Raw genomic sequence first — 26,272 nt, forward strand, 5'->3', positions numbered from 1 at the left:
TCAGCCCTTTACGAGTGGATTCTCTGTTTTCTACAGTTCTGTGGTTTTCCTGGACTTAACCCCTACTGGCTTTCAAACCCCAATTCGGGGTCACCTCTTTCCAGTGCTGGATAGAGGGCTGGGGTGTCTGATGCCAGGCACAATTCCTTCACTCCTCGAGGAAGAGTTCTGTATTTTTTGGATCCCTCCTGTTTGTAGGTTGCTGTGATGCCTCAGGTGGGGTCCTGGGAAAACTGTGTTTCTGCTTCTCCTATCCATCTCAATGTGTCTCTTCTATCTTTTGTGGTGGAGGTGTTCACCTAACTCTCAGGTCTTTTTCAGAGTAAAGTATTCCATATGTAGCTCTAAATTTGTTGTATCCATGGGAGCAGGTGAATTCAGGGCCTTCCTCTACTGCCATCTTGAACTTGACCTGACCTAAAATGATCATTTAACAGGTACTGCACTTGTATTGTGAAAACCTGAAATCCCAAAGCAACTTAATCCCAAAGAGAAAATCTGTAATATAGGGGGAAATCATTCATAAAATTATCTATAAATAGATGTAAAACTATTAAATTATTTGTAAATGCCTAGTGTTATATCTTTTAAAAATTGTATGGAGAACCAGATTGAAATTTACTGTGCATCTTTAATTATTATAGAGATGACTAAATTATATAATACTAAATATGAAGTATGCTTTGACTCTTTGAAATAAGTTCTTAAGGTCCTTATAGTGAAGTACTAAATGCCAATATACAAAACAGTGATCACAAATTTAAATAACAATAAAACATAATGAGATTTAAAGATTGGTTTAGCTGATAGAAAGATAACCTTGGTGTCTTTCCATATAAACAATTGCACCACACTGAAATGGCATTCAAGGGCTTGTTTCCGCCATTAGACTATACATCCCTTGTAGAGAAGTCCAATGTCTAGGGTGATGGGAATGGTTCACAAACATTTGTTGACGGACACAGTAAACAGTTAATACCAAAGTGTTCATTGTGTGCTTGCTTATAGGATGTTATTCCTCCATCATTTGCTTCACAATTGCTGTAAGGATGGTAACACAGAATAACATTTAAATCTTATTGTCATGACCCTGTGGGAAACCCTCACCTTTAGGTCTGAGTTTTCATATACCCAGAGTGAGAAGAACTAGTGCCTGAGGCAGGCTCTGATTATTAGGATGCTCTGGATCTCCAAATCCAATATAAGTAAAATGTCTGTCATGCAGATTTGCTCACCAGGAGGCAAGGGCTTTCATCAAAATCCATAGTAAAGGGAAAATTGTAAAATCCTAGGAAAGGTTACACAGGGGACTTCAATTATACATGTAATATCAAGTATGACAAAAGTTTAAGGTTTGGTGAATCTTCATGGTAAGATTAAATTGTTTATTATTCTATCCATTCTACTCTTTGGATGCTTGAAATAGTTCATAGCAAAAATATTTTTTAGAAACTAGCCATTCTTTTCCTACCTTCACCCACAAAACAAGGGTACAAAAATGGCATAAAAATATTACAGAATATTATTTCATCAGAGTCTGATCCTGGGTGATAAAGGTTTAGGTAACTTTCACCTTCACAAAGCATTTTCTTAAACTATATTACTAATTCACAATCAAGTTCAGGAATATTGGATAATCACCATTACTTGGTGAGTTTCAAGTACTGATATAGGTTCACCTGGGAAGAGCGCTCTGTGCTTCCAGGCACACAATCAACCACACTGCCTGTCTTTGTATCTTGAGATTTACTTCTCCTGTTCACTAATCTCTAAAGCAGAAATCATAACATAATAAAATATAGAAAAGAATCTATTTCAATAAAAATGCATCCTATTTTTCATCAGCTTTTGTTCTATTATTTTCAAAGAATAAAGCATAACAAATAAAATTTAAGTCTAATATGTACAATCAGCCCCATGGAGTTCTCTCCCTCTTCAGAGCTAACCCCAGGAATGTATTTGTTACATTAGACATTTATGGCATTCTATTATTCATATTGCTCTAAAACTTGCTAAGTTACTCAACACTGTTTTTTAAAATCTGTCATATTAACATGTGAAACACATTTATTTGTTTTAACTACTATGCTTGCTGCTATTTATTAATGCTCCTACTGATGGATGTTTATATTATATCCAGCTTTCACTATTTAAAAATACCATAGTGATCATACTTGTACGAGCCTTCTTTATGAATATGTGCACAAGTTTTTCCAATACATGTAGAAGGGTATTTGTTGCAAAACAATCTAGGTAGCACATATTGCTATTTTGTTCGTCAAAGAGATTAAAACAATATACATTCCACGAAGCAGCATAGAATTGTTATTATTTTTCTACATTTTATCTAATATTTGGCATTATTATAATTCTAAATTTTTAACATCTGATAGTTATATACCATAGTTTTTAAGGTAATTACTCAGTCATTTTGATAAACTATAGTGTACTAATTGAGATAGGTTTAACAAAGTAGTTCTTCTAAAGATATTTATTTTTCTCATACCTAGTTTAAATTTTAACAATAGTCCCTGCCAGTGTAGCTCAGCGGTTGACTATAGACCCAGGAACCAAGAGGTCACTGGTTTGATTCCTGGTCAGGGCCTGGGTTGCAGGTTTGTTCTCCAGTAGGGGGTGTGCAGGAGGCAGCCAATGGATCGATGATTCCTCTCTCATTGATATTTCTATCCCTTTCCCTTCCTCTCTCTCTCCAAAACTCAATAAAAACATATTTTTTAAAAATAATTTTAACAATGGCTTCCCAGCGAAATGATGTTAGTAATAATGTCTATCTTTTCCTGGGCCACTCTGTATGTCCTAGATACCATTCAATGCATTTTAACTACATCATCGTATTTAATTATTGCAATCATGCAAGAATGGCTCTAAGAGAGCAGGGGACTTTTTTTCTGTTCTACTGACTGTTCTATTTCTAGGATTTAAAACGGCCCTATCACCTAGTAGGTGCTCAGTAAATATTTGTTAAATAAATGAATAAACGTGTCTTAGTCCATTCAGGCTGCTATAACAATAACACAGACTGGATAGTTTATAAACAACATACATTTATTTTTTCACTCTTCAGAAGGCTGGGAAGTCCAAGATCATGGCACCAGTACAGCTGTGATCTGTGTGAGCCCTCTTCATGGTTGACATCCGGTGGGCTTCTCACTCTGCTATTATATAGTGGAAGGGGTTAGGGATCTCTGGAGGGTCTCTTTTATAAGAACCTAATTCCATTCATGAGGATTCCACCCTCCTGACCTAGGAGGCACCTCCCAAGGGTCCCACCGTTTAATACTTTCATATTGGACACTAGGGTTTCAACATGTGAATTTGAGGGGGATGCAAACATTTAGACCATAGCAAAATGATATCGCTATTAACATTTTACAGAATGGCATTTAGTGAGTCAATGGTTAATTTATTTCCCAAAGATGATAGAACTGGTAAGAAATGGCAGACTTTTAAATCTAAAGCACTTAGACCCCTCCAATCTTTTCTTTCTGTGCTTCCCTAGAGATAGAATCCATTGTCTTGATGTTTAATCTATGAGTTCTTTTAATGGTGACATTTTAGTAAGAATGACATGTGCTTTTGTGAGAATGTAATTCTTAGCTGCCATTCTCAAATATGCGTAGAATGTTCACAGCACAGGCTGTAGAACCACTCTGTAAGCAGAGGGTTCTATTGTTCTGTTAAAAGGTCCCAGGATGCTATCCAAGTCCCTAAATCAATGCCAACACACACTTGCAAGCTCATGTACATGGCTTCATACTTCCAGATCTTGTATCTGCACCTGCATGAGTAGCCCAAGCCATGCTTCGTTGTGGGCCCAATGGACAACCTTTGGCATGTAGGTAGGATCATCCTGCTTTTTCTGCTAAAAACTCTTTATCTCTAGCTGAAGTGTTTGGTCTTTCAGAATGCTCAGAAGCACGTCTTGGCCTCATTCCTAGGTGGGGGAATATTGCATGGTAAGAAGAAACTTTCCTTTTAATCTCTCATTTAATCTATAAAATGTCTGGCCAGTGTGGTTCAGTGATTCAGCATCAACCTATGAGCCAGGAGTTCACAGCTGGATTCCTGGTCAGGGCTCATTCCCTAGGTCGCAGGCTCAATCCCCAGTAGGGATCTCTTAGGAGGCAGTTGATCAATGATTCTCTCTCATCATTGATGTTTCTGTCTCTCCCCCTCTCCCTTCCTCTCTAAAATCAATAAAAATATATTTTAAAAAATAAAAAATAATAAAATGCCCTGCAGGATTCACCATGTTAAGACTTTTTATTTTTCCAAATTACACTAATTAAATGCATGAGCTTAGAGTTGACACACTGCCCAGAATTAATTAAATACAAATGAAATTATGAGACTTACTTTGAGTCTTTGTTTTTGTTGAAAGTTTCAATATATCTGGCTATGGCAAGCGATATAGTTATTAATACTGTATATACTCAGTGAGATAATTTTTTAAAGCTTTTTATGAAATATCTATTTTATCATTCATAGCCTTTGTAAGTACATAACTTACAAAGTACATCTGCAAAATTTAGGAATTATTTATTATCTTTTTATACAAGACTAAAATACAAGCCCTGCATGCTATTAATTTTATCAGTGAGATTATTGATGAGTATGCCAGCTCTACCTTAAAGTTCTGCTAAAAATTCTCAACTCTGGCTGATTTTGGAAAAGTTTACAAAATAAGGGCTTCTAATTATGGCTTTTCTCAAGATCCAATCTATAATATTCAAACAACAGTCCTGCGGTATACCTATTGTTCATTCAAATGAGGGCATCTTGAGTGAACTTGCCTGTTAGTACACGAAATGCTGCATGATAAATATCAGTTCACATGCCCAAACTACTCTTCAGTCATGTAAGTACAGGCAGTAATTCAAAACATAATTACCAATAGAGCAACAATGGATTGCTTTAGGGAAGCCTACTCAATCATTTTTGAATGCACACTTTCTCCCTGTCTCTCCATGACTTATGTAAAGCTGTGTGTATAATTTCTCTGCAGTCTCCACAATGATCACTGAGCCATATACGACCACATTAAAATGTAAATGTAATCACAGAGAAGGCAGAAAACGACCTTACAACCACAAGACTGTCTCTGCAATTGAGCCAATGGCACAGAAGATCCTGGCTGCAGGTCATCACCGGACTCTCCTGATGAAGAGCTTCTTTGCTGGGTAAATGAACACCTGGGTGACTCAGCCTGAGCTGGGTTTAAGTCATCAAACTGGCTCTCCCCTCATCTTCCTATTGTCACATCTTGGATGTGCCAGTCTTATGTTTTAATTTCTTGGAGGTGGGGTTGAGAAAGTGAGGGAACACCTGCTTTATATTGAGTTTATTTTATTTTCACTTCCAAGAACAATTAAAGCATTACTGAGCACTACACGATCTACTTCTATCAGAATGGTTTTCAGCACTCCATGACACTTCTCGTCAAAATTTTAGACCATTTGCATTCTCCTACAAATGTTCAAGACTTTATATTATGGCACCTGTTGACTTTAGAGGCTAGTACCAATCCAGATGTACCCGCAGTTCCTGAGGTAGTGGCCACCTGGCTCTCTCAAACACAGCGCACTTGCACATGCTTTTATCTTTCTACGATGCCATTCCAATTTGTTCAAGGTTCAATTCAACAATTCAGTTCAACCACTATGTACTTTAACCACTATGCTTCCCCCGATACCTGACATTCCAGCAGCACTCATTGCACAGCATTTTGTTCATATGGCTACTATAATCCTTTGGAAACTGCTCTATGTATATTAGATTATGAGTTCTCTGCAAGCAAGCATTATGCCTTTTCCTCTTTTACATCCTCCCCCATTTCCCAGCATGCTGACTTGCCCATAGTTGATATTCAATACACTTATAACAATTTATTGTTGCAGAATATGATTTCAAATCTTAATTTTAAAAGCATGCATCTGAATATTGAAACACATCATGCTTTGATGCATTTAATCAACTAACATTTCAGTAGGTGTATGTTGAAGAGATATATAAATCAATGCATGATAATTAGTTATAATTATATTATGTAATTTATCTTTGCATAGATATATACTGTATTAGTCATCTTTTATCCCAACACCTATTCCATAAACATTATGTTGGGATTTAATAGTACTGAGCATGTGTGCAATTAATTTAAAAATTTAATCTTTCTAATACTATTATGTGTTTATGTGGTACTAAGGTAGGAAAAAAATTGAAAATCTATTGATTTTTATTTTCCTTTGTTAAATGACTTATATATAACTTTGTAGAAGCCAAAGATCATGTTTACTACAATGTTGTGAACACAGAGGCTTTTGTTAGTGAACTTTTGATGACAGTATCAGTTATCTTTGTGTCACTAAGTAAGGTCATAGAACATTGTGAAAATTAATGATTTAAGTTATTTGTCATAATTTGAAGATTTTAAAACTATTAATTCTAGGCTGAAGACAGTTAATGAAAGCATAATACATAAACCCCCATAATTAATCTTGCAAATTACCCATTGAAAGCCTTCAAGAAAAATTCTGGAAGCAGGAGGTTCAATTAGAAAGATTATATGGCAATTCAAGTAAGAGATAATGGATTGACCTGGAATAATAGCAGTGGATATAGAGGAAAGTGGACATAAAGAGAAATTTAGGACATGGAATAAAAGATCCTCAAGCATCCTCCAATATTATAATTCACCAAGAATCAATATGATAGTATCTTTAAAGTGAAAACACCTTTACAATAAGGGAACAGCAGTGCTAATTCTAATCAATAAATGGGCAATCTCTCTTCTAGAAAATTCCAAACTATGCCAGTGGTATTCTCCATTCATTCTGTGATCCCCTCTCTCCAATAATCCCCATTCTCACAGCTCTCTTGCAAGTTATCTCTTCTAGTAAATTTTACTCATTATTAAATCGCCAATACCATTCATAGTGTTCAGCACTTACAATTATGCAACACCTTTTAATTAATGAAGGAAGGAATAAAGTTTTTTAAAAGGGCAAATATTCACCAACCCTCACATTTCCTTACTTCTTAGCAATGGTTCAATAGTTCTTATGGTCCAAATCATTCTCTTCTATCCAAGTTCACTTCTTCTAAATACAGTTATTTGAGATTATTGCTCACCATGAGTCAACTAATGCAATGGTTCAAAAAGCCGATTGAACCATATGTTACCTTTTCCAAATTTGTGTCTTAAACAGAGGTATGAAATGTTTTTATATTCACAAATGCATTACTAATGGTGGAGACTTCAGGCGGCAGGGCAGGCTGAAAAGACAGAGCTGCTTAAATCTCATCACATAGGTATATCTTCTGTCTGTGCAGAAGACAGACTCTGATGTGGTCAAAGAATCTTCAGACTAGAGATTTTCTGACAGGTGTTTTGTTACATGCATTTTCAGAGAGTGATAAAAAGCATAGTGAATGATGTGGGGATAAGCTCCATCATCAGTGATGGAACACAAAGTTTGGGGACCAATGCCTTTTGAAGAATTTTTTCTAATTACTGGTGGAATGATACTGACATAAATAACACGAAACCATAAAAAGCCTCTTGCATAACTGAATGTCAGAGAACAGTTTGCCAAACATCTCTTGGCTTTTGCGAGTACGTATAGATTTACTCTTTCATTATAATTTTACATATAAAGTTTCAAAATATATAATAAATTGGTGAGGTGTCTATATTCCTTATTATTTTCAAGAAAGAACTGATTGCACTTGTATTTGGAGTTTTCTACATATAGCAGAGAACAAAAAATCCCCAAATGCCTTCTGAATATTGGCATTTTGATTGTGTATCATGAGAAATTTGGTGATTATATAAATATACAATTTTTAAATCATCAATGATATTTCTATATTTGGAATTGAAATAGATAAATAAAAGATATTTGGTATCAAAAGTACCCTTATTTCAAGAGCCTACAGTCAATATTGGACAATATAAAACATTATTATAAGGTAAACATTTTATCAGTGTGATCTCTACCTTTTCTAATGACAATGAAATAATGAAGTTTAAGAATATTTTCTCACTAATTTTAAGCTGTCATTTGGTCGATATTTTAATGTGGAGAGCTGGTGTGTTGAGAATCCACAAATTTTTATAACTGACTCAGGAGAAATAAAAGTCTTTTCGGGATCCTTATGCTTTACTTATATGTAAAAACAGAATTGAGTATTTCTATCTACTGAAAGAAAGCCCATGAAAAAGATAGAAGTTTATAAAATTTGAAAACATAATATTTTTCTAGGTAATTCACAATTTAGATTCTCTATGAACTAACGTGTTTGTTGTTCTACCTGGCAAATTGCAGAACCAGATGTCTGTGAATACAAACAACATATGATAAAAAATCATTATAAAGTAGTACCAGAAAAGTCATTCACTGCTGATCACATCTGCAACTTTTTCTAAGAAAATCTGCACCTCACAAAAGCTACCAGATTGGGGCAGCCCCCATCACAGAAATTTGAACTATAATTAGCCAAGTGAAAGAAAGGTAACCCACCCATTGGTTGGCCTATGGTCTTAGACTTAGGACTTCTAGCCTGGTCCTAAGGATCTACCCTTAGAACTAAAAAGATATTTGGACCCAGCTATATTCTTTCTTATGTATTTGACTGGGAAGATTTTGAGAGAAGATGCCATTATCTGTAGGAACAGATGTTGAAAAGTAATGATGTAACAAGAAACACCACTGGAGCTCATGCTAACTACAAGGTAAGTTAATGAAGGCACAGAAATCTGATAAAGCAATGGATGCCACTTAGTGTTTGGGACAAACATATTCTGTTATTTAGTCAACAGCCATTTTTCCCTTCTTATCTGCAGATAAAACTTTTGATGTTGTTTGTATAGTAAGTGACTAGTCAGGAAGGTTGAATTATGACTGGTATAAGCCCAGTGGTCTGCTAGAATCTGTTTATACCAGGTCACAAGAGCTGCTTTTATGTACTTCTTCCCAATTCAGAGTTCAATGACATCACATTGGTAGCTTGATAATTGTCAACGTGGGAGTATTTATGCCACAGAAATCAGCAAATGCTACAAATTAGGATACCACTCTCTCTGGTCCCCAGTCATGTGGGTTAACCATGTATCAGCACTCTAAGGCCATCATGGGAATCACATTTGCTTTTGCTAGTGATTGGTCCAGGAGAAGGTACAGGACGAATCAATAACAAGTATGAGAAAGTCTTATGGAAGGCATCTGGGAACGATTTCCTTCTTGACAGGTTCAAGCCAACAATCCGCTTTTCTTCCTGTTTTAGGTAAATTGTCTAATGCTCTGAGGTATAATGCTTTGACATTCAACTATGAGGGAAGCTCAATAGAATCCAGAGATGCCTACATAGGTCATTAATAACCTTAAACCACTACCAACTAGAGCATCCAAAAAACAGCAAAGTAGAAACAGTCCACCCCAGTATAGAAAACAATGGTGTGCATCTCTGTAGAGAATTTAAAAACAATAATGAAACAACTACATATTAATCCATTTCTTATTACTACCCTGTACAAACAATTCTAAATAATGTTAATGATAAGATACTCCCCCCACATACCTGCATTATTCCTATCCAAGTTTTCTGTTATCCTAGGGCTAGTAAGTCTAGAATCAACTACTTAAAACATCTAGTTACATAAAAGGAAGGTTTTTTATTCTTCAAGCAACTTGCATATGCGTTTTCTATTACATATAGGCAAAATACTCTGAAACACTGCAGGTGTTTATGGAAAGTAGCACACTATGAAGGTTGCTAGGTCAGGTGAATCCAGCACTGAAAAGCAAAACCATGGGTTCCTGCTCCAAGGACCCAAGGAGTAACGTAGACCCCGGACCCCGGCCTCTCTACTTATGCAAGACCTGGCCAATTACGGTTCCTGTTCTTGTGTGTTCAGGAGGGTCTCCCTGTCAGTATACCAATAACAGTGCCTTTACACCAAGTAGCATCAGCAGGTTCCTTTCATTGTAACCAAAAGAACTACCTGAAATAAAGAACCTAGCACCGAACAGCTCAATTGCAAAAGACTGCCCTAATATAGACACTGAATGGATTCACATTGCAAATAGACAAAAATATGCTTAACATAGCATGTTCATAATAATAAATTACAATTTATCTAAGTGCTAACAAAAGGAGAAAAACTGAATGATTTTTGATGTTATATACTAATATGGGAAAATTCAGCCAAATATTATGTGTGAAAAGGCAAATAATTTATATTATATATATGTATATGTACATATGTACATATGATGGATGGACATAAATCAGATATACGTGGTTGTTATTTCTGAATAGGGGAACAAGGGACGTTAATATTTTCTCCCATATATTTTCTATTATTTGCAAAGTTTTTCACTCTACAGAAATAAAACCAATTTTAGAATAATTAGCACACATTTTCTTTTCATTACGGAATCTTGAAAACACACTAGGTTTCTGGAACTACTGTTTAGGATGAATATATATATATATACACAGGTAAAAGTAACGACAAAATACATTGGAAAACTTTAAAAAGATAAAATGATGTTAGAAATTCATAAGAGTTTGCTTTATAAAAAAGCATGTTATCACATTTCAAGGAAATCTCTTTCTCTCTCAACTAAATGCATAATTTAAGGAGAGGCTTAATTTTTATGAGAAAGAAAAAAACTAAAAAGCCTTTAGTTCTTTGCTGTTAGAACAGTACAGTGGGGCCTTGACTTACGAGTTTAATTCGTTCCGAGGCCGAGCTCATTAAGGAGCTCGTTAACTCAAATTACTCTATCAACTCAATGCAAAAAATCAGCCGAGAGACAGCTGGTATCTCAAAAAACTCGTTAGTCGGGACACTCGTAAGTCAAGGCCCCACTGTATAGTCAAACCTGAGTTATGCTTCTGAGGATATGGCTTTATGAGAGCAATTCCACAAGCCTGTGGTGAGAATCGTCCTGATGAGAATCACCTGGGCTTGGCCTGGACTCTCAGGCCTCTCTGTTCCTGATGTAGTCAGATGTTTAGACTAGTTTATTTGATCCTTTACATCACCATTATTTAAACAATTACACTGGTAGTTGAAGTACACATTGTGTATCACATCAATATATACATATATATATGTATATATTTTTTTCAGAGTGTAGAAATATTTTGGTTGGAAAAGAAATGCAGGGAAATCAAGACATACCAATATTTTAAAGAAGAGAAACGGATGATTTATTTGAAAAAAACAGGATATGCCTAAGATTTCCACCTACTATTTTTAATTATGCTTTGCTCAAGAATAGAAGTTTCTTTTAGGATCACAAGGCATGAGAATTATTACTAAGAATAGATCATACGTAGCAGCACTTGGCAATAAGAATGTCTCATTATATTGCATAAAATTAATTAGACACAGTATTTTTCTGGTTCAGAAAATTGACTAGAGCAAATGTATAAATTAAAAAATCAAAAACATACCAGATACAGCAAGGAAGTCATCAATGCTTGTAATGTCATCCACAGCTTCTGTGAGGACATGTATATGATTCTCCCATGTGCTCTTGTACATTTCCATGGTTTTTTTGACCACTTGACTTTTGGGTCTTGCAGCCAAAGCAAGTGCAGCATTAATAACCTGTAAAGAAGTGGAATGTTCACATAGTGATTTCTTTGGGAACAGTTATTCTTAAGAGTATAGGTACATTCAATTTTAGCAACAGGAAAAATGGTAAAATGTCCTCACAGGTAACTCCCTTTTTGCTTTTGATAATAATTTTATTTTCTTTTGACAATAATTTAACTACTTTTGGAACTATTTATTACCTGCCAGTGCATTAAGAACTTCAAGAAATACAGAGATAATTGATATCTGCCTTTAAGGAATTTGTATATTCCTCAACGGGAAGGGCAACATATAATTATAACTCAATTCAGTGTGTTGTACATGTCATGAGTACAAATAATGGTTTTATAGTCTTTAGAGAACAGAGAGTTCACCTTCAGCAGAAAGAGTAAGAGCTCTGACTTCCTTGAGGACTTGTTGAATTTTCACAGGAGATAGTCATTATTTATTCATTTGTTCATTCATGTGTCAGTCAATATTTCAAATACATTTTGAGTGTCTTTATGTATCCAGCACTGTTTCAAGTTTAGGGATATGGTAATGAACAAGATACAGGCAAAAATCATTGTCTTGATGAACTTTATATTACAGTCAATTATCAAGTTGAACAAATGAAATAGATGGTCTGTTAAATGGCTATAAGAACTAAATAAAAAACAGAGCAGAGAGAGGGATAAGGAGTAGAGTGGTGGTGAAGGTAAGAAGTTTGCAATTTTAGCAAAATTGAAATGGAAATTTAAGTAAAATCACTGGTGAGAAGGAATGCTGGGACAGGGAAGTGGCAAGATTCAAAAGGTTAGAAAACAGGGGACATGCTGTGATATTGGGAAGCAGTCCCTCCTAGAGCCTGTAGGAGTCCCTGACTGTCTACTCCAGACTGTGGTCTTCTTTGAAAGGCACTGGAGGGTCATGTGGACTTTCTAGCACTTTCCTCAGAATTACACTTTAGAAAAATTAATTTGGCATAGAAGGCTACAGCAGTAGGTGATAGAAGTAGGTTAAAAAAAGACGGCACTGCAATGGTGGAGGCAATCAAAAGGCGTTGATGGGACTTTCAGTTAACTAAAGGAGGATGAGAGCAGGTTAATTATTGCCAAAAATATCACGCAGGTGTTAATTATTTTGTGTGTGTAACTGATTTTTTCAGATTTTCTATAGTGGATATGTTTTAGCTGTATACTCAGAATAAATGAAGTTATTCTTCAAAGAGAGATGATTACTAAGGCCTCTCCATGACTAATGGAGAGGCGGGAGAATTTTTGTTTGTTTGTTTGTTTGTTTGTTTTTGTCAGTAAGGGGAGTAGAGCCAGATGTGTGCAATTGTTTTGGAGGATAGCGTTGCTGAGGGGTGCTGAGGGGTACTAGATGTCAACTTTCCAACACAGATGTTGACTTTGAAATGACTCTTGGCTCTCCATACAAATTACATAGAGAGCAAACAGAGAACTGAAATTGGAGCTCATAAAAACGTTGTCTCTGCACGGGATACTAATGACATCACAATGAAGATGATGCCACCATAATTTCTAAAACAGGCCACAATCTAGTAGAACAATCAAGGGGAAAACAGGCAAATGCAACATCCCAGTGGTTCTTATAAAGCTGGCCTGGATCCGAATCACCTGGAGAGGTTGTGAAAATACAGCATAAATGAAGCCACACCCTGGTTTCTAACTCAGTCCAGTCACCTTGCAGCTTGATATTTGCACTTATAGCAAGTTCCCAGATGATAGTGATGCCACTGGTGGGCCTCCTGCACTGAAACCCACTGCAGCATATAATACATGCTATAACATAAGGGCTATTGTAAAAGGAAGCACAGGATGCCCTATAATACACGGGAGAGGTACCCAGCTCCGTAAGGAAAGATGCTCCAATGTACTGAAATTTGAAAAATAAGTAGACATTAGTATAAGATGATATCCTTTTGGGAAGGAACAATAACATATGAAATGACCCAGAAATGGGATAGAGAATAACCTCACCTGCTGGGAAATGTTTAGCAGAAAGGCCACAGTATTAGAGTTGGAAGAAAATCAAAGGATACAATGGGCAGAGGGAGGAGAAAAACACTTTTGCAAAGTATCCACAAAGTGGAAGTGATAGAGACGAGAAAAAGAACCATCACAAAGGAGGTAGAACATTGAGATATTAAAGATCAGTATGAGAAAGAAGTTTTTCAAAAGGTCAAATGTAGTAGAATCAAGAATAATGAGAACTAAAAATTGCTTTTGAAATTGGAAAACAGGCCTCATTAGTGTAGCAGAATGTTGGACACAGGATTCAAATTTCACCACCATAACATGGAAACAATAAAAATAATCTTTTTCTAGTAAGTAACCTAAAGGCTGAACTTTACTTAAATGACTTCCAACAAATTATTGGGAGTAGAAGAAGGGAAACATTTGTGGCTTGAAAATATTATGTTGATATCCTCTTATTTCATTTTTATGAAAGAGCACATGAAATTCTAAGAAAACACACACTACTCTAAGAAATAACTACTGTACAGTATTCCTTGACTTCAGTTTTAGAGTCTTATTAACCCATTAGCTTACAGTGTAGGCTTGTGTATATTGCAAGGCTCTGGTCTCTGGTGTTTAATTTTCCTTGCAATTAGACAACTGTGCACACATGTGACTGTATTGAAATTTACAGGGAGGCATACTTTTAAAGTGGTCCTGGTGAAGAACCTTCAGTGGGGACAAGGTGACGTGAATATAAGACAGGCTATATTTTTAAAGGACATTTGCGGTTCTGTTACTGATCCAGCTTATCTGATTCAACATTGTACACTATGATAAAACTCTATCCTACTTGGTTCTCCTGATACTTAGCTTGAATCTAAAAGCAGACAAAATTCCAAAGATAAGCTAGCCCTGTTTAAGGGAGAAGAAAATCTTCATCCCAATGCCACACTCCTGGAATTTTTTCTATATATCTAGAGGGAGGAAAAAAAAAGACCATTCCTCAATCCTCCTCAGGCTAAACAGGACTGACATGAGTTGTATTGCTTTCTGAGGCATTTTTATTTACATTACTAGAGGCCTGGTGCACGAATTCGTGCACGGATGGGGTCCAGCCGGCCCGTCCTGATCAGGGTCGATCAGGCCAGCCAGGATGAGGGGACGTGGGAGGTTGGCCAGCCGGCCCCACCCCTGATCAGGGTATGGGGATGCCTATGGGGGACCAAGCTGGCCTGGGGGAGGGGCCACAAGAGGTTGGTGGGCCAACCCCGCCCCCGATCAGGGTGTGGGGGAGCCAATCAGGAATGAGAGTAGTTGTGGGGAGGGGCCGTCCCCGCTCCCTGGTCAAATTCCCAGTTGAACTCCTGGTGGAGGGGACAATTTGCATATTAGGTATTTATTATATAAGATGGTTGAGATGCATACATGACCCTGTGAATCACCTGGTCAGTCATTTCGCCTTTGAAACAATGTCTTTATACTTTAGAATTTTATTACATCTTAACTAGACTATTTTAATAGTCTTTTAAATAGTTTCCTTTTAAATAGTTTCCTAGCTCTAGTCCCTACAGAAAAGGCTTTATTTATTTATTTATTTATTTATTTATTTATTTATTTATTTATTAAGTGGGATTTTGTCAAGCAAGTAAGGAGAGCAAAGGATTTGAGCAAGATTATAGTAGCAGGACATGGAACCCAAAGATCTGCTGAGACCTCTACTGGGTCCTTCCTCTTTGTGTCTGGCTTCTGTTCTCCCAACTTTTCCTGCCCGTGCTCACTGATAAAGGCTGTGTTTGCTGCTGCTTCTCTCTCCCACTGGTCTCCATTTCTCCTTCCTCACAGAGGCCTGTTCAAACTAGCTCCTGTCAGCCTTGGTGCCTGGGGACATTAGGCCCCCCTGGTGGAAGCCCGCCTAGTTTCAGCAGGTCCCATTCTACCTCCTTCAGGCTTCCTACCCTTTCTACTGGGACATGGGGCAAAGGCCTCAGCATAGGCTAAGCACCCTCCCATTACAAAAATTATTTTTCAGTTACAGTTTGCATTCAATATCATTTTGAGTTGTTATATTAAATCAGAATATTTTTATTGCATCATGCTTTCACTTGCTGTGGGAAACTCTCAAACATCTAAACTTGATTCAGAATATATAGGATTTTTAGTCTTTCTCTCTACACTTTGTAAAACATTGGTATTTGTCAACATTTGAAAATTAGTAACTAGTTATCATTTATTTTTGCATTCTAAATACTCACTATTATTTTTAAAGAAAGGCCCTCAAAATTGTATGAACTTTAGGCCCCACATAGCCTGGTTTGCCACAGTCAAACCATGTATTTTTCATAAAAAGCTACCTATTGTCTGAAATGATAAAATGAACATGGATTCCACTGCAATATTTTATCTAAACTTGGTCTTGATAACAAGGCTTTCACTTTGCTTCCTTAGAGAAAATAGCACTACCAGATAAAGAGGTCTTTTTAAACATTCTATACTACTTCATCCTTTTTGAAGACAAGCTACTCCTTCCATTCTTTCTTTTGTGTGATATATATATATATATATATATATATATATATATATATATAAATTTATATTTCACTTCTGAAATTTGGTTGAAAATAGTAAAATAGTGTAGTAATCATAGGACTAACATTATTGAGAGCTTGCAATTTTCCAGGCATGGTTTCTAAGTATTTGATTTGCATTAAAATTTTTAATCCAAAGAGAAAAGCCCTTTCAGTATTCTCATTTCACTGGTCAGACAATGGAGGCAAAAAAAGATTGAATAATTTGTGCAAAGTTATAGAAGGAATTCTAGATTAGAAGTCAAGGGGCTTAAGTTAGAGGTTTAGTTTGCTTCAGACTGATTTTATGTCTACAACAGAGTCATATCAACTCTTTCATTTCCCCAGAAGTTATAGGTATGTGTGCTCTGGGGAGAGGGATCAGGGCCTGAGTTATGTGATCCCTCTCAGGTTCCTTCAGATATGAACATCCAAATTTTTTAAATTATTATTAAATTTATTGGGTGACCTTGGTTAATAAGATTATATAAATTTTAGGTGTATAATTCTATATATCGCCTTTTGTGCTCATCACTCAAAATTTAGCCTCCTTCTGTCACCTTATATTTGACCCCTTTTACTGTCTTCAACCTCTTCCCACCCCCTTCCCCCCATGGTAAATACCATACTGTTTTCTATATCAAACTGAAAAGCTTCTGCACAGCAAAAGAAACTATCAACAAAACAAAAAGGCAACCAACAGAATGGGAGAAGATATTTGCAAACAATACCTCCAATAAGGGGCTAACGCCCAGAATATATAAAGAACTCATACCATTCGGCAACAAAATAAAATCCCAAACAATCCAGTTAAAAAATGGGCAGAAAACCTGAACAGACACTTTTCCCAAGAAGATATACAAATAGAAAACAGATCTATGAAAAGATGCTCAATTTCACCAGTTATAAGGGAACATACAGATTTAACACTATCATCTGATAAATGTACTTCTTCTCTTGAGAGATTTCTGAAAATAATTACTTAAGAAGTGAAAATAAATCTATGTAACTTAATTTTTCCTGGGATATTTTCATATTGGCATTGATACAAATAATCTTTAAAATCTTAGTTAATATAACAAAAGCACTTTGAGGATTAAACAGATGAGTTATGTGTAAGTACCTATAGGTCTGATTACCTCAGTGTCATGGCATGGAGAGAAAATTAAAATAACTAGATATATGGTACCTCCAATACAGCTAAGCTAATATGATAGGGGAATTTATAGGACGTCCATTTCAGAGTAACACTGCAATGATTTTGGAATTGTAGCAATTCCATGCTAATGACATCGAATTCAATGCTTCCATTCTGTGCATTTCTTTCTTAGTTGTTGAAATGTTGCCCTATTACCAAATGTTCCTCACTTTCTGTGGTGGTTTTTCCATATTCCCATAGTTTTTACAATCTTTTCCTTGTTGTGTTCTCTTATATTATACTTAATTTATGAGAAATCATCCTTGCATTTTAATAGTAAGCTATGCAATATTTGTCATCATGAATCTCCATAGTCATATCGTTACATTAAACTAGAGGCCTGGTGCACGAATTTGTGCATGGGTGGGGTCCCTTAGCCTGGCCCGGGATCAGGGCTGATGGGGGGGGGGGGGACGGGGGACAGCTGGTGGGGGAGGGGCCACAGGAGGTTGGCCAGAAAAGGGGGAAGGACTGAGAGAGGTTAGATGGCTGAGGGGAGGGACTGTGGGAGGTTAGTTGACCCGCCATTTGGTTGCTCGGTCGCTTAGGCTTTTATATATATAGACAGTGGGGACACATTATTTGCCATGGACTCCCACAGATTTAGATAATCACACTGCATTCAACTTTGGCCTCACCAGGTTGTAATCTCCTTACTCCATAAAGGGATGATCCCTGCAGGATAGGATTACTCACACTAGAACTTCTCATGAGGCTTTACCTTGCCCTTGGATACACGTATAAGAAACTGAAATAACCTGCTCTAGGGGTCAAAGTAATTTTTAAACAGGGAAGGAGCAAAGCTGATTTCTGGGAGTATATGGCTTTGAAAGCCATATATGTTTATTTTATACTAGAGGCCCGGTGCACGTATTCATGCACAGGTGGGGTCCCTTGGCCTGGCCTGCAGGGATCAAGCCAAAACCAGCTCTCCTACATCCTCTGAGGAGTCCTGGATTGTGAGAGGGTGGTTCTCAGGTGACACACCCTGGAATTGGGCTCCCTCCTCTTTGGCTCTGGGTATGTCACCTGCCGAGAGCCATAGCTGCCAAGTCACTGCAGCTCTGCAGCTCCTGCATTGAGCGTCTGCCCCCTGGTGGTCAGTGCACCTCATAGCTAACAGCTAGTTGTCCAGTTGACCAGTTGCTTAGACTTTTATATAAGTATGTGTGTGTATGTATATCTATATCTATATATATATATGTATATATATATATATATTCTAATATGAGCTTTCATATCTCTTCATCCATACTGCTAGAGAAAAGAAGAAAAATTCAACCTATGATTATTTAGGTCATGGAACATGTAATAAAGAGCAAAAATAATGCTCTCCAGAAGATCTTTAAAAAAACAATAATTTCACATAAAAATCAAACTATTTTCTTTTCATTTATACTAATTATTAGGATAGGACAACATATTAAATCAAATAAGTAAAAGAGCAATTAAAAGAATATCAAATAAATTGTTTGGCATAATAAAATTATCAATAAGTAGGTTTTGTAGATAAATTAAAATGGTATTTGGGTCAGATCCAGCTTTTAATCCAGCTTCATTACTTATTAATTTTGTGTGATTGTAGACAAATTGCTTCCTCTCTGAGCCTCAATTTCTTTATCTGTGATAGCTATAAAAATGTTTATTGCAAAGGTTGTTGGCAGATTTTAATTAGATTAGGTAATTAAAACAACTAATACTTGCCTAGCCAGGATTAGAAATTTTATGAATATTTGCTTCATGCAAATACTTTGGAAAAAAAATGCAAAGAATACTTAGGAAATCTAACCAATATATACACAAATAAATGTACACCAAGAATTTACAATTTTGATAGGCTCAACAATCACTTTGATATGCTAATTATGAAAATGTTCCTTGGTTAAAAATATATGAACATAAGGAAAACAGAGTCTACAAAAACACTATATTTTTGTGATTTATCTGTAACATAAAACTAAAGAGAAAATTTGACATAAAAGAGAAAAAATTCTGAAACCAATAATATATATGACATTTTAAGGTATTAGAAAATACTTTAATGTCCGATGATGAAAAGGCAGAAACAACATAGATTTTTTGATCCATTATAATCTGCCATTAAGGAATTTAATAAGTTTAGAATTTGGTGTAGAAAAAAATATGGACTATCTTCCAAATTATTTGAGTTCAAGAAGAGGAATTAAAAATTAATTTGATATCATTGCCAAATTAATAAATTCCCTTTTTGAAAACAGACATTTTATATAAGAAGCATCTGCAAAGTTCACTTTTATACAACATCCAATTTTATACAAAGTAAAGGCAAAATGCAAATTATTTATTAACTGCCAAAATGTGTTTTAAAATAAGAAGTTGGCAAAGGTAAAAACAAAACAAAAACATATATTTGCAATGTCTGAATGCTTGGAATTAGATATTTTCTCCATATATTTTGAATTTCTGAAGATTCAGCATGGTTTTATCTAAAACCATGAGGTAAAAGGAATTCATGTAACTTTAGAAAATTTAACTTTTTTTTTTAATCTTCAACCAAGGATATTTTTTTCCCCATTGATTTCTAGAGATAGTGGAAAGGAGGAAGGAGGGAGGGAGAGAGAGAAAAAAAACAAACAAAGATGTGAGAGAGATGCATCAATTAGTTGTCTCCAGCATGTGCCCCTACCAGGACTTGGAAATCTGCAACCAACTTATGTGCCCTTGATCAGAAATTGAACCTGGGACAACAATGTTCAAACCACCTAGCAACCCAGCCAGGGCAGGTTTAACATTGTCAATTAATATTTACTATGTTCCTACTGTTTATCTAAGGTAGAAAACATTAGACAAGACAAACTCAGAAAAACATTATTTCAAGGGTGTTGATAGGGAACTACATGCACAAATATTCAATATAGGCTAACAAGTATACATAAATCCAGACCACATAAGCAATGTTATCTCTCAGCTTCCAAGATCTATTAAGAAGATATAGGGCAAGGGTCCTCAAACTACGGCCCGCGGGCCACATGCAAATACAAATATTGTATTTGTTCCCGTTTTGTTTTTTTACTTCAAAATAAGATATGTGCAGTGTGCATAGGAATTTGTTCATAGTTTTTTTTTAAACTATAGTCCGGCCCTCCAACGGTCTGAGGGACAGTGAACTGGCCCCCTGCTTAAAAAGTTTGAGGACCCCTGATATATGGTATAGAGTACAAATTGTGTTGAAATAGTCAAAGATGAGTTGCTCTGTTTCCCTTTTCTCATTGCTTTGTTGTTCTTGTTTTTAATAACATGTTTTAATTTATTTCAAAGAGAGGAAGGGAGAGGGGGAGAGAAAGAAACATCAATGATGAGAGAGAATGAACAATCAGCTGCCTCCTGCATGCCCCTACTGGAGATTGAGCCTGAAACCCGGGCATATGCCCTGACAGGGAATCCAACCAATATCTCCTGGTTCATGGGTTGATGCTTAACCACTGAGTACCACCGGCTGGGTCTTTCTCATTGCTTTTGTTCTCACTCTTTCTCTCTCTCTCTCTCTAATGGGTTCCTAGAAGAGAAATATTCTTTTTTTAAAATATATTTTATTGATTTTTTACAGAGAGGAAGGGAGAGAGATAGAGAGTTAGAAACATCGATGAGAGAGAAACATCGATCAGCCGCCTCCTGCACATCTCCTACTGGGGATGTGCCCGCAACCCAGGTACATGCCCTTGACCGGAATCGAACCCGGGACCTTTCAGTCTGCAGGCCGACGCTCTATCCACTGAGCCAAACCGGTTTCGGCGAGAAATATTCTTAATGTGCTTTACCCAGTACTTTGACTTCTAGGATACTAGGTCCACTGCCCCAACCCTACTCTATGTGAACTTTATCTTCCAATGGGACAAATGAAGTAGTTCTAACTCCGCTCCTACCTACTCCATACAAACTGAAATTTCCTAATCACAAATTTCGGGAATCTGCCATTTCTCTCTTTATTTTAGGATAAATGCATAAGTACTTAGCATGGCTGTAAGCTCTAAAGTATTTGACACCTGTTTATTTCTCTTAGCATCAGTTCCCCTAATTTTCTATTCTTCTTCCTTTCATCTATGCTGAGAATGAAATAGTATTGCCTTTCTTAAGTTAGAAGATTTGTCTATAGCTCAGGCAACTCAATCTTTGTATCTTCTTCTACATTTGGAATATAATGGCAAGCCTATAGAATTATTTCAAACTAAATAGTAAAGTATGTTGGGAGTGATTTGAAAACATAAATGAACTATACAAACTTAAGGTATTATTATACCAAAAATTTTCCCCTGATATTTTTAAGTAATTAAGAGTCAGGGTATTGAGGAAAATGCCATTTTCATTCTGGAAATGGAAGGAAAAATAATCATGTTTCCCCATCAAGTAATTTTTAGCATTATCACTTATAATGTCCTGCTACCTTGGAGAAGATTACTTCTTGGTCACAAGAGATTTTTAAAGTTTTGGTTATTTATTTCACTCTCCACAACCCAGAGCCCCTAATTGCTGAAGCACATTCTCTGCTGTTGCAAAATGCCCCAGCAACACACTACTTATTTCCACAATTACATATTGAAGAAGCAATGGCCTACATTCAGGGGAACTCTCTTTGTGAGCTTGCTTCTTAAGGAAAACAAACAAATAATCTGAATTCTCAGTTACAAATGAGTTGGTTGATAGATACTGCCCTAGGAAGAAATAATGATATTATACACAGGAAAATAGCCCCTATTTGCTGAATGCAGACCTGAAATTCTTATTTTTAAAGTCCTATTATTTTGTGCTGGGCCGGCTCGAGCCATAACGTGCATAGTAAAAGATAAATAAGGCTGTGGTTTTTAATTACAGACTTGAATACACTGGGCTATGTATAGAACTCAGGAATAAAATACTACTGCTTCCTGGGGGTTGGACTCTAAATTAGATTGAGTAGTAGGACACAAAACTAAGGACAGGGGGACATTTTCTCCGGTGACAAACCAACAATGGCTTTTAGCAGCTGCGGAGTCCATGGAGAAGCTCATGTCATTTTATGTAATGGATTAGGAAGAACTGGATGCTCTCCATGATGCAGGCCAAGCGAAATTCCAGTGATGACTGAGTTTTCTGACATAAGAGACACTGTGTTCCCTTCTGATTTTCCAGCCTTATTTCCAGCCCTCAGGATGAGAGATGGAAGGGAGAGGTCTATATTACTTCATACTCAGCTAAGGCTAAAGATGCAATGAAAGCAAGATTGGAGGGATAATTAACATGCAGAATTCATAGACTTATGACTGGTTGAATGTGAGGGATAAGAATCCAGAAAAAATCAAGAATAGTTCCAAAGTCTCTGGCTAGAGTTACTCAACTAATGGTGGTTCAGTGATGGTCATCTTTGAGATCAGCAGAAACTGAGATATAAGAGAGGACTATTGAGCCCTGATTTAAAGAGACATGCCACATGTTACTTTAGGCAGAAAACAAGATCCAAATTGCAAGTGATTAGCATAGATGTTCTAAACTGTAGAAATGAGGTTGAGTCATTTCTCAGATGAACAGTTGTACGTGAGCGTGAGTCGCAGTAACTTTAGGTTTGTTTTCCTTTAAAATAATTCTTAAAAACACAATAGAGAGACAACCACCTAGTATAAGGGTATCTGGAATTTGGAAGAGCCAGAGTTGGATCTAGGTGGGGGCTGATGGGCAAAGAGCTGCATTCCAAGTTCTAGTCCATCAATTGATAAGCCTGTGCTCATCTTTCATACACCTTTCAAAATTATGTGAAATTAGAAATTATTTCTTTTCAGGCTTTATCTTTTAAGGCGAATGGTTCTAACATACAAATTCTTGTGATTATTTTCCTTAATTTTATATATCCATTTTTTTAAAATTAAAGTATAACAACTAGGTTTACATGAAATATTTACAGCATATGCTAGCCTGAGCTGCTGTTTTTCCTCTCACACCCCCGCCCCAACAAACCTTAATAATTACCAACGTTTTTTAACCCATTTGTTAAAAATCAGTCCAATGATTTCCATGGGGAATCTACAATGATGCTCACGTTCCTCTTCTTTGTTATTATTTCCTGTCCAAATTTCAACCTAAATGAATCTCAAAAGGGTAATACTGACTAAAAGAAGCCAGGCATAGAATTTTATTTTTTCATAAATTTCAGAAGCAGGTAAAACGCTAGTGTTTAGAAATGCATACTTATGTGGTAAAACTATAAAGAAAAATAAGGATACATGGATGGATACGTCATAGTAATAATCTATTTCTCAACTTGGGCGTTGTTTATGATGATTTTAAAGCTACACATTGTTTTACATGTATTGTCATTTTGCCTTATTTCACTATATAAGGGCTTAAAAGAAGAAAAGAATAAACTACCCATCATCTCTAATATTTTTTCTCAATGTTTAAGATGCATATCTAGATGCATTGTGTTGTCATTGTGTAAGAGGTCTACACCATAGTATGATTAATTACAGGAACAAGAGCCATCATCTTCTTTGCTTTCTATCTAGAAGATAATGCCTTGTTACATAAATCTTTTCCCAGACCAGTAGAAGGGCAATAGGACACTGTTGATTTATTTCATCCTCGACAGTTTTAAAATAATGAAAAGTCCACTATATATATATTCTCTTTATATAAAATGCAAGGAAATTCTTAATATTATTTAACAATGCAATTTGAGATATTTTGCTAAACTTTCTTCTGATAGCTTTCTGTTTACTGTGGACTTTAGATAAAAACAAAAATAAACACAATTATCTCCAAGATCCGTGGTCGGCAAACTGCAGCTCATGAGCCACATGCGGCTCTTTGGCCCCTTGAGTGTGGCTCTTCCTAAGCCTTAGGAGTACCCTAATTAAGTTAATAACAATGTACCTACCTATATAGTTTAAGTTTAAAAAATTTGGCTCACAAAAGAAATTTCAATCGTTGTACTGTTGATATTTGGCTCTGTTGACTAATGAGTTTACCAACCACTGTCCAAGATAGAAATTCAGTGTTGACTTCATTTTTCCTGAGATGGTAGCTTATTCATTCATTTAATACAGGGAATATTTAAGAGAATTATTAGTTTGAACCTAGAATATACTATTAAAAATAAGACAGATGTTTCTTATATTTTCTATAAAAGTAATCCCAGTTGCCGAACCGGTTTGGCTCAGTGGATAGAGCGTCGGCCTGCGGACTCAAGGGTCCCAGGTTCGATTCCGGTCAAGGGCATGTACCTGGGTTGCGGGCACATCCCTACTGGGGGCTGTGCAGGAGGCAGCTGATCGATCTCTTTCATCGATGTTTCTAACTCTCTGTCCCTCTCCCTTCTTCTCTGTAAAAATTCAATAAAATATATTTTTTTTTAAAAAAAAGTAATCCCAGTTTATATTTATTAAAATGCACTTCTGGCTTGATTTTTGCATCACATACTCAAACAATTATTGAAATAGAAAATAGAACAAAGTGACATTTATAGTCTCAGTAACCAAGTTTGCTCGCATTGATTAGTTATCCTTTCCTACTCCTGTGAAATAGGGTCTAATCAAGCTTTAGGAAAAGTTCAACATCAAGTCTTAAGTAACGATTGCCTATGTTAGAGGAAAGGGGATTTTATAGGTTAATAATAGAACAAAAGGGGAAAGACAAGGAAGCTGGCCACTTGCTAAGAGTGTAATTCTTGGATCATATGCACTTTTCACTTTAGAAGACAATGCCAAAATGTCACTAAACTGTCCCTGGCAATTTAAACTCCAACAATATATGAGTATTCTTGATATTCAACATCTTCAACAATTGTTGCTTATTGCCAGTCTTGTTTTTACAGTATTTTAAAAAGTTTCTGATATTAGAATTATGCTAGCCTCACTTGGGCAGTGATCCTTCCATCTCCATTAAATATATATATATATATATATATATATATATATATATATATATATATGTTTGTTGGCTAAATGAAAGAATGGATGATTCCTTGTGACAGGCATTAGGGATACAATGACATACTGGCAAGTGGGGATTTTTAGTGCAATTGAGGGATTAGTTCCTTCACCTAAAATGTATTTAATAACATAAGGCCTGCAAGTGCTCAGGAAATAATGATTGTCCAGAAGATAAAGGATAAATAATTTCATTGTGCTTGGCAGGGAGGGGGCCTCATAAAGAGCGTAAGGTAAGAGTTGAGCTTTCAAGAAGAATAAACCAGCATTTGACAGGCAAGTACAATATAGAATGTTAAAGAAATCTGGATATTTTTAAGGAATTTTGAATTTTAAAAAAAGGCATCCAAAACATGAGTTCTTAGACAAAACATAGGAAACTTAAGAAATTCAAATGAAAGTTTAGGCTTTAGAGAGGAATATTTTAAAAAATCACTAACAGAATTAAACTGTCCTTTATATATCACACTATTTTTTTAAATTTATTGAGTTTATTGGGGTACAGGTTTCAAGTGTTCAACTCAATAAAACATCATCTGCACACTGCATTGTGCGCCCATAACCCCAAGCAAAATATCTTTCTGTCCCCATTTTCCCCTCCTTTTCCCACTTCCGCCTACCCCCACCCTCCTCTCCCTCTGGCTATCAGCACTAATATATAACTAATTATATATGGTTATATATATAATTTTTTGCTTAATCCCTTCACCTTTTTTCATCCAGTCCTCCAAACAGCTGTCAGTCTGTTCCATGTAACCATGCCTCTATTTTGTTCTTGCCGTGGTAGAGATGAGGAGGGAGAACAGATGTGGGTTTGTAGGGTGGCCATCCATCTAGGAGGCAGTGCTCAGGGGAGTGTCCTGCCATGCATTTGAAATTTGAGTGAGAAGTGGATAATGATTCAATTAACATTAAGAGGATAGAGGGTGCCTTTTAAGTAGTGTGTGGGAAAAATTAACTAGAAAAGAGCCTTTAAA

The 26,272-nt window shown here is 36.2% G+C and overlaps 1 protein-coding gene across 1 annotated transcript in view; it reads right to left on the reverse strand.

Moving 5' to 3' along the window:
* CTNNA3 (catenin alpha 3) overlaps positions 1-26,272 on the reverse strand; it is a 1,251,491-nt gene that overhangs the window by 394,492 nt on the left and 830,727 nt on the right. The window contains exon 11 of the mRNA XM_006089723.3: positions 11,488-11,644. Coding sequence (XP_006089785.1) covers positions 11,488-11,644 — 157 coding nt within the window. The remainder of the gene's footprint in view (positions 1-11,487; positions 11,645-26,272) is intronic.

Source organism: Myotis lucifugus, unplaced genomic scaffold, assembly GCF_000147115.1.
Source record: "Myotis lucifugus unplaced genomic scaffold, Myoluc2.0 scaffold_62, whole genome shotgun sequence".
Taxonomy (NCBI): domain Eukaryota; kingdom Metazoa; phylum Chordata; class Mammalia; order Chiroptera; family Vespertilionidae; genus Myotis; species Myotis lucifugus.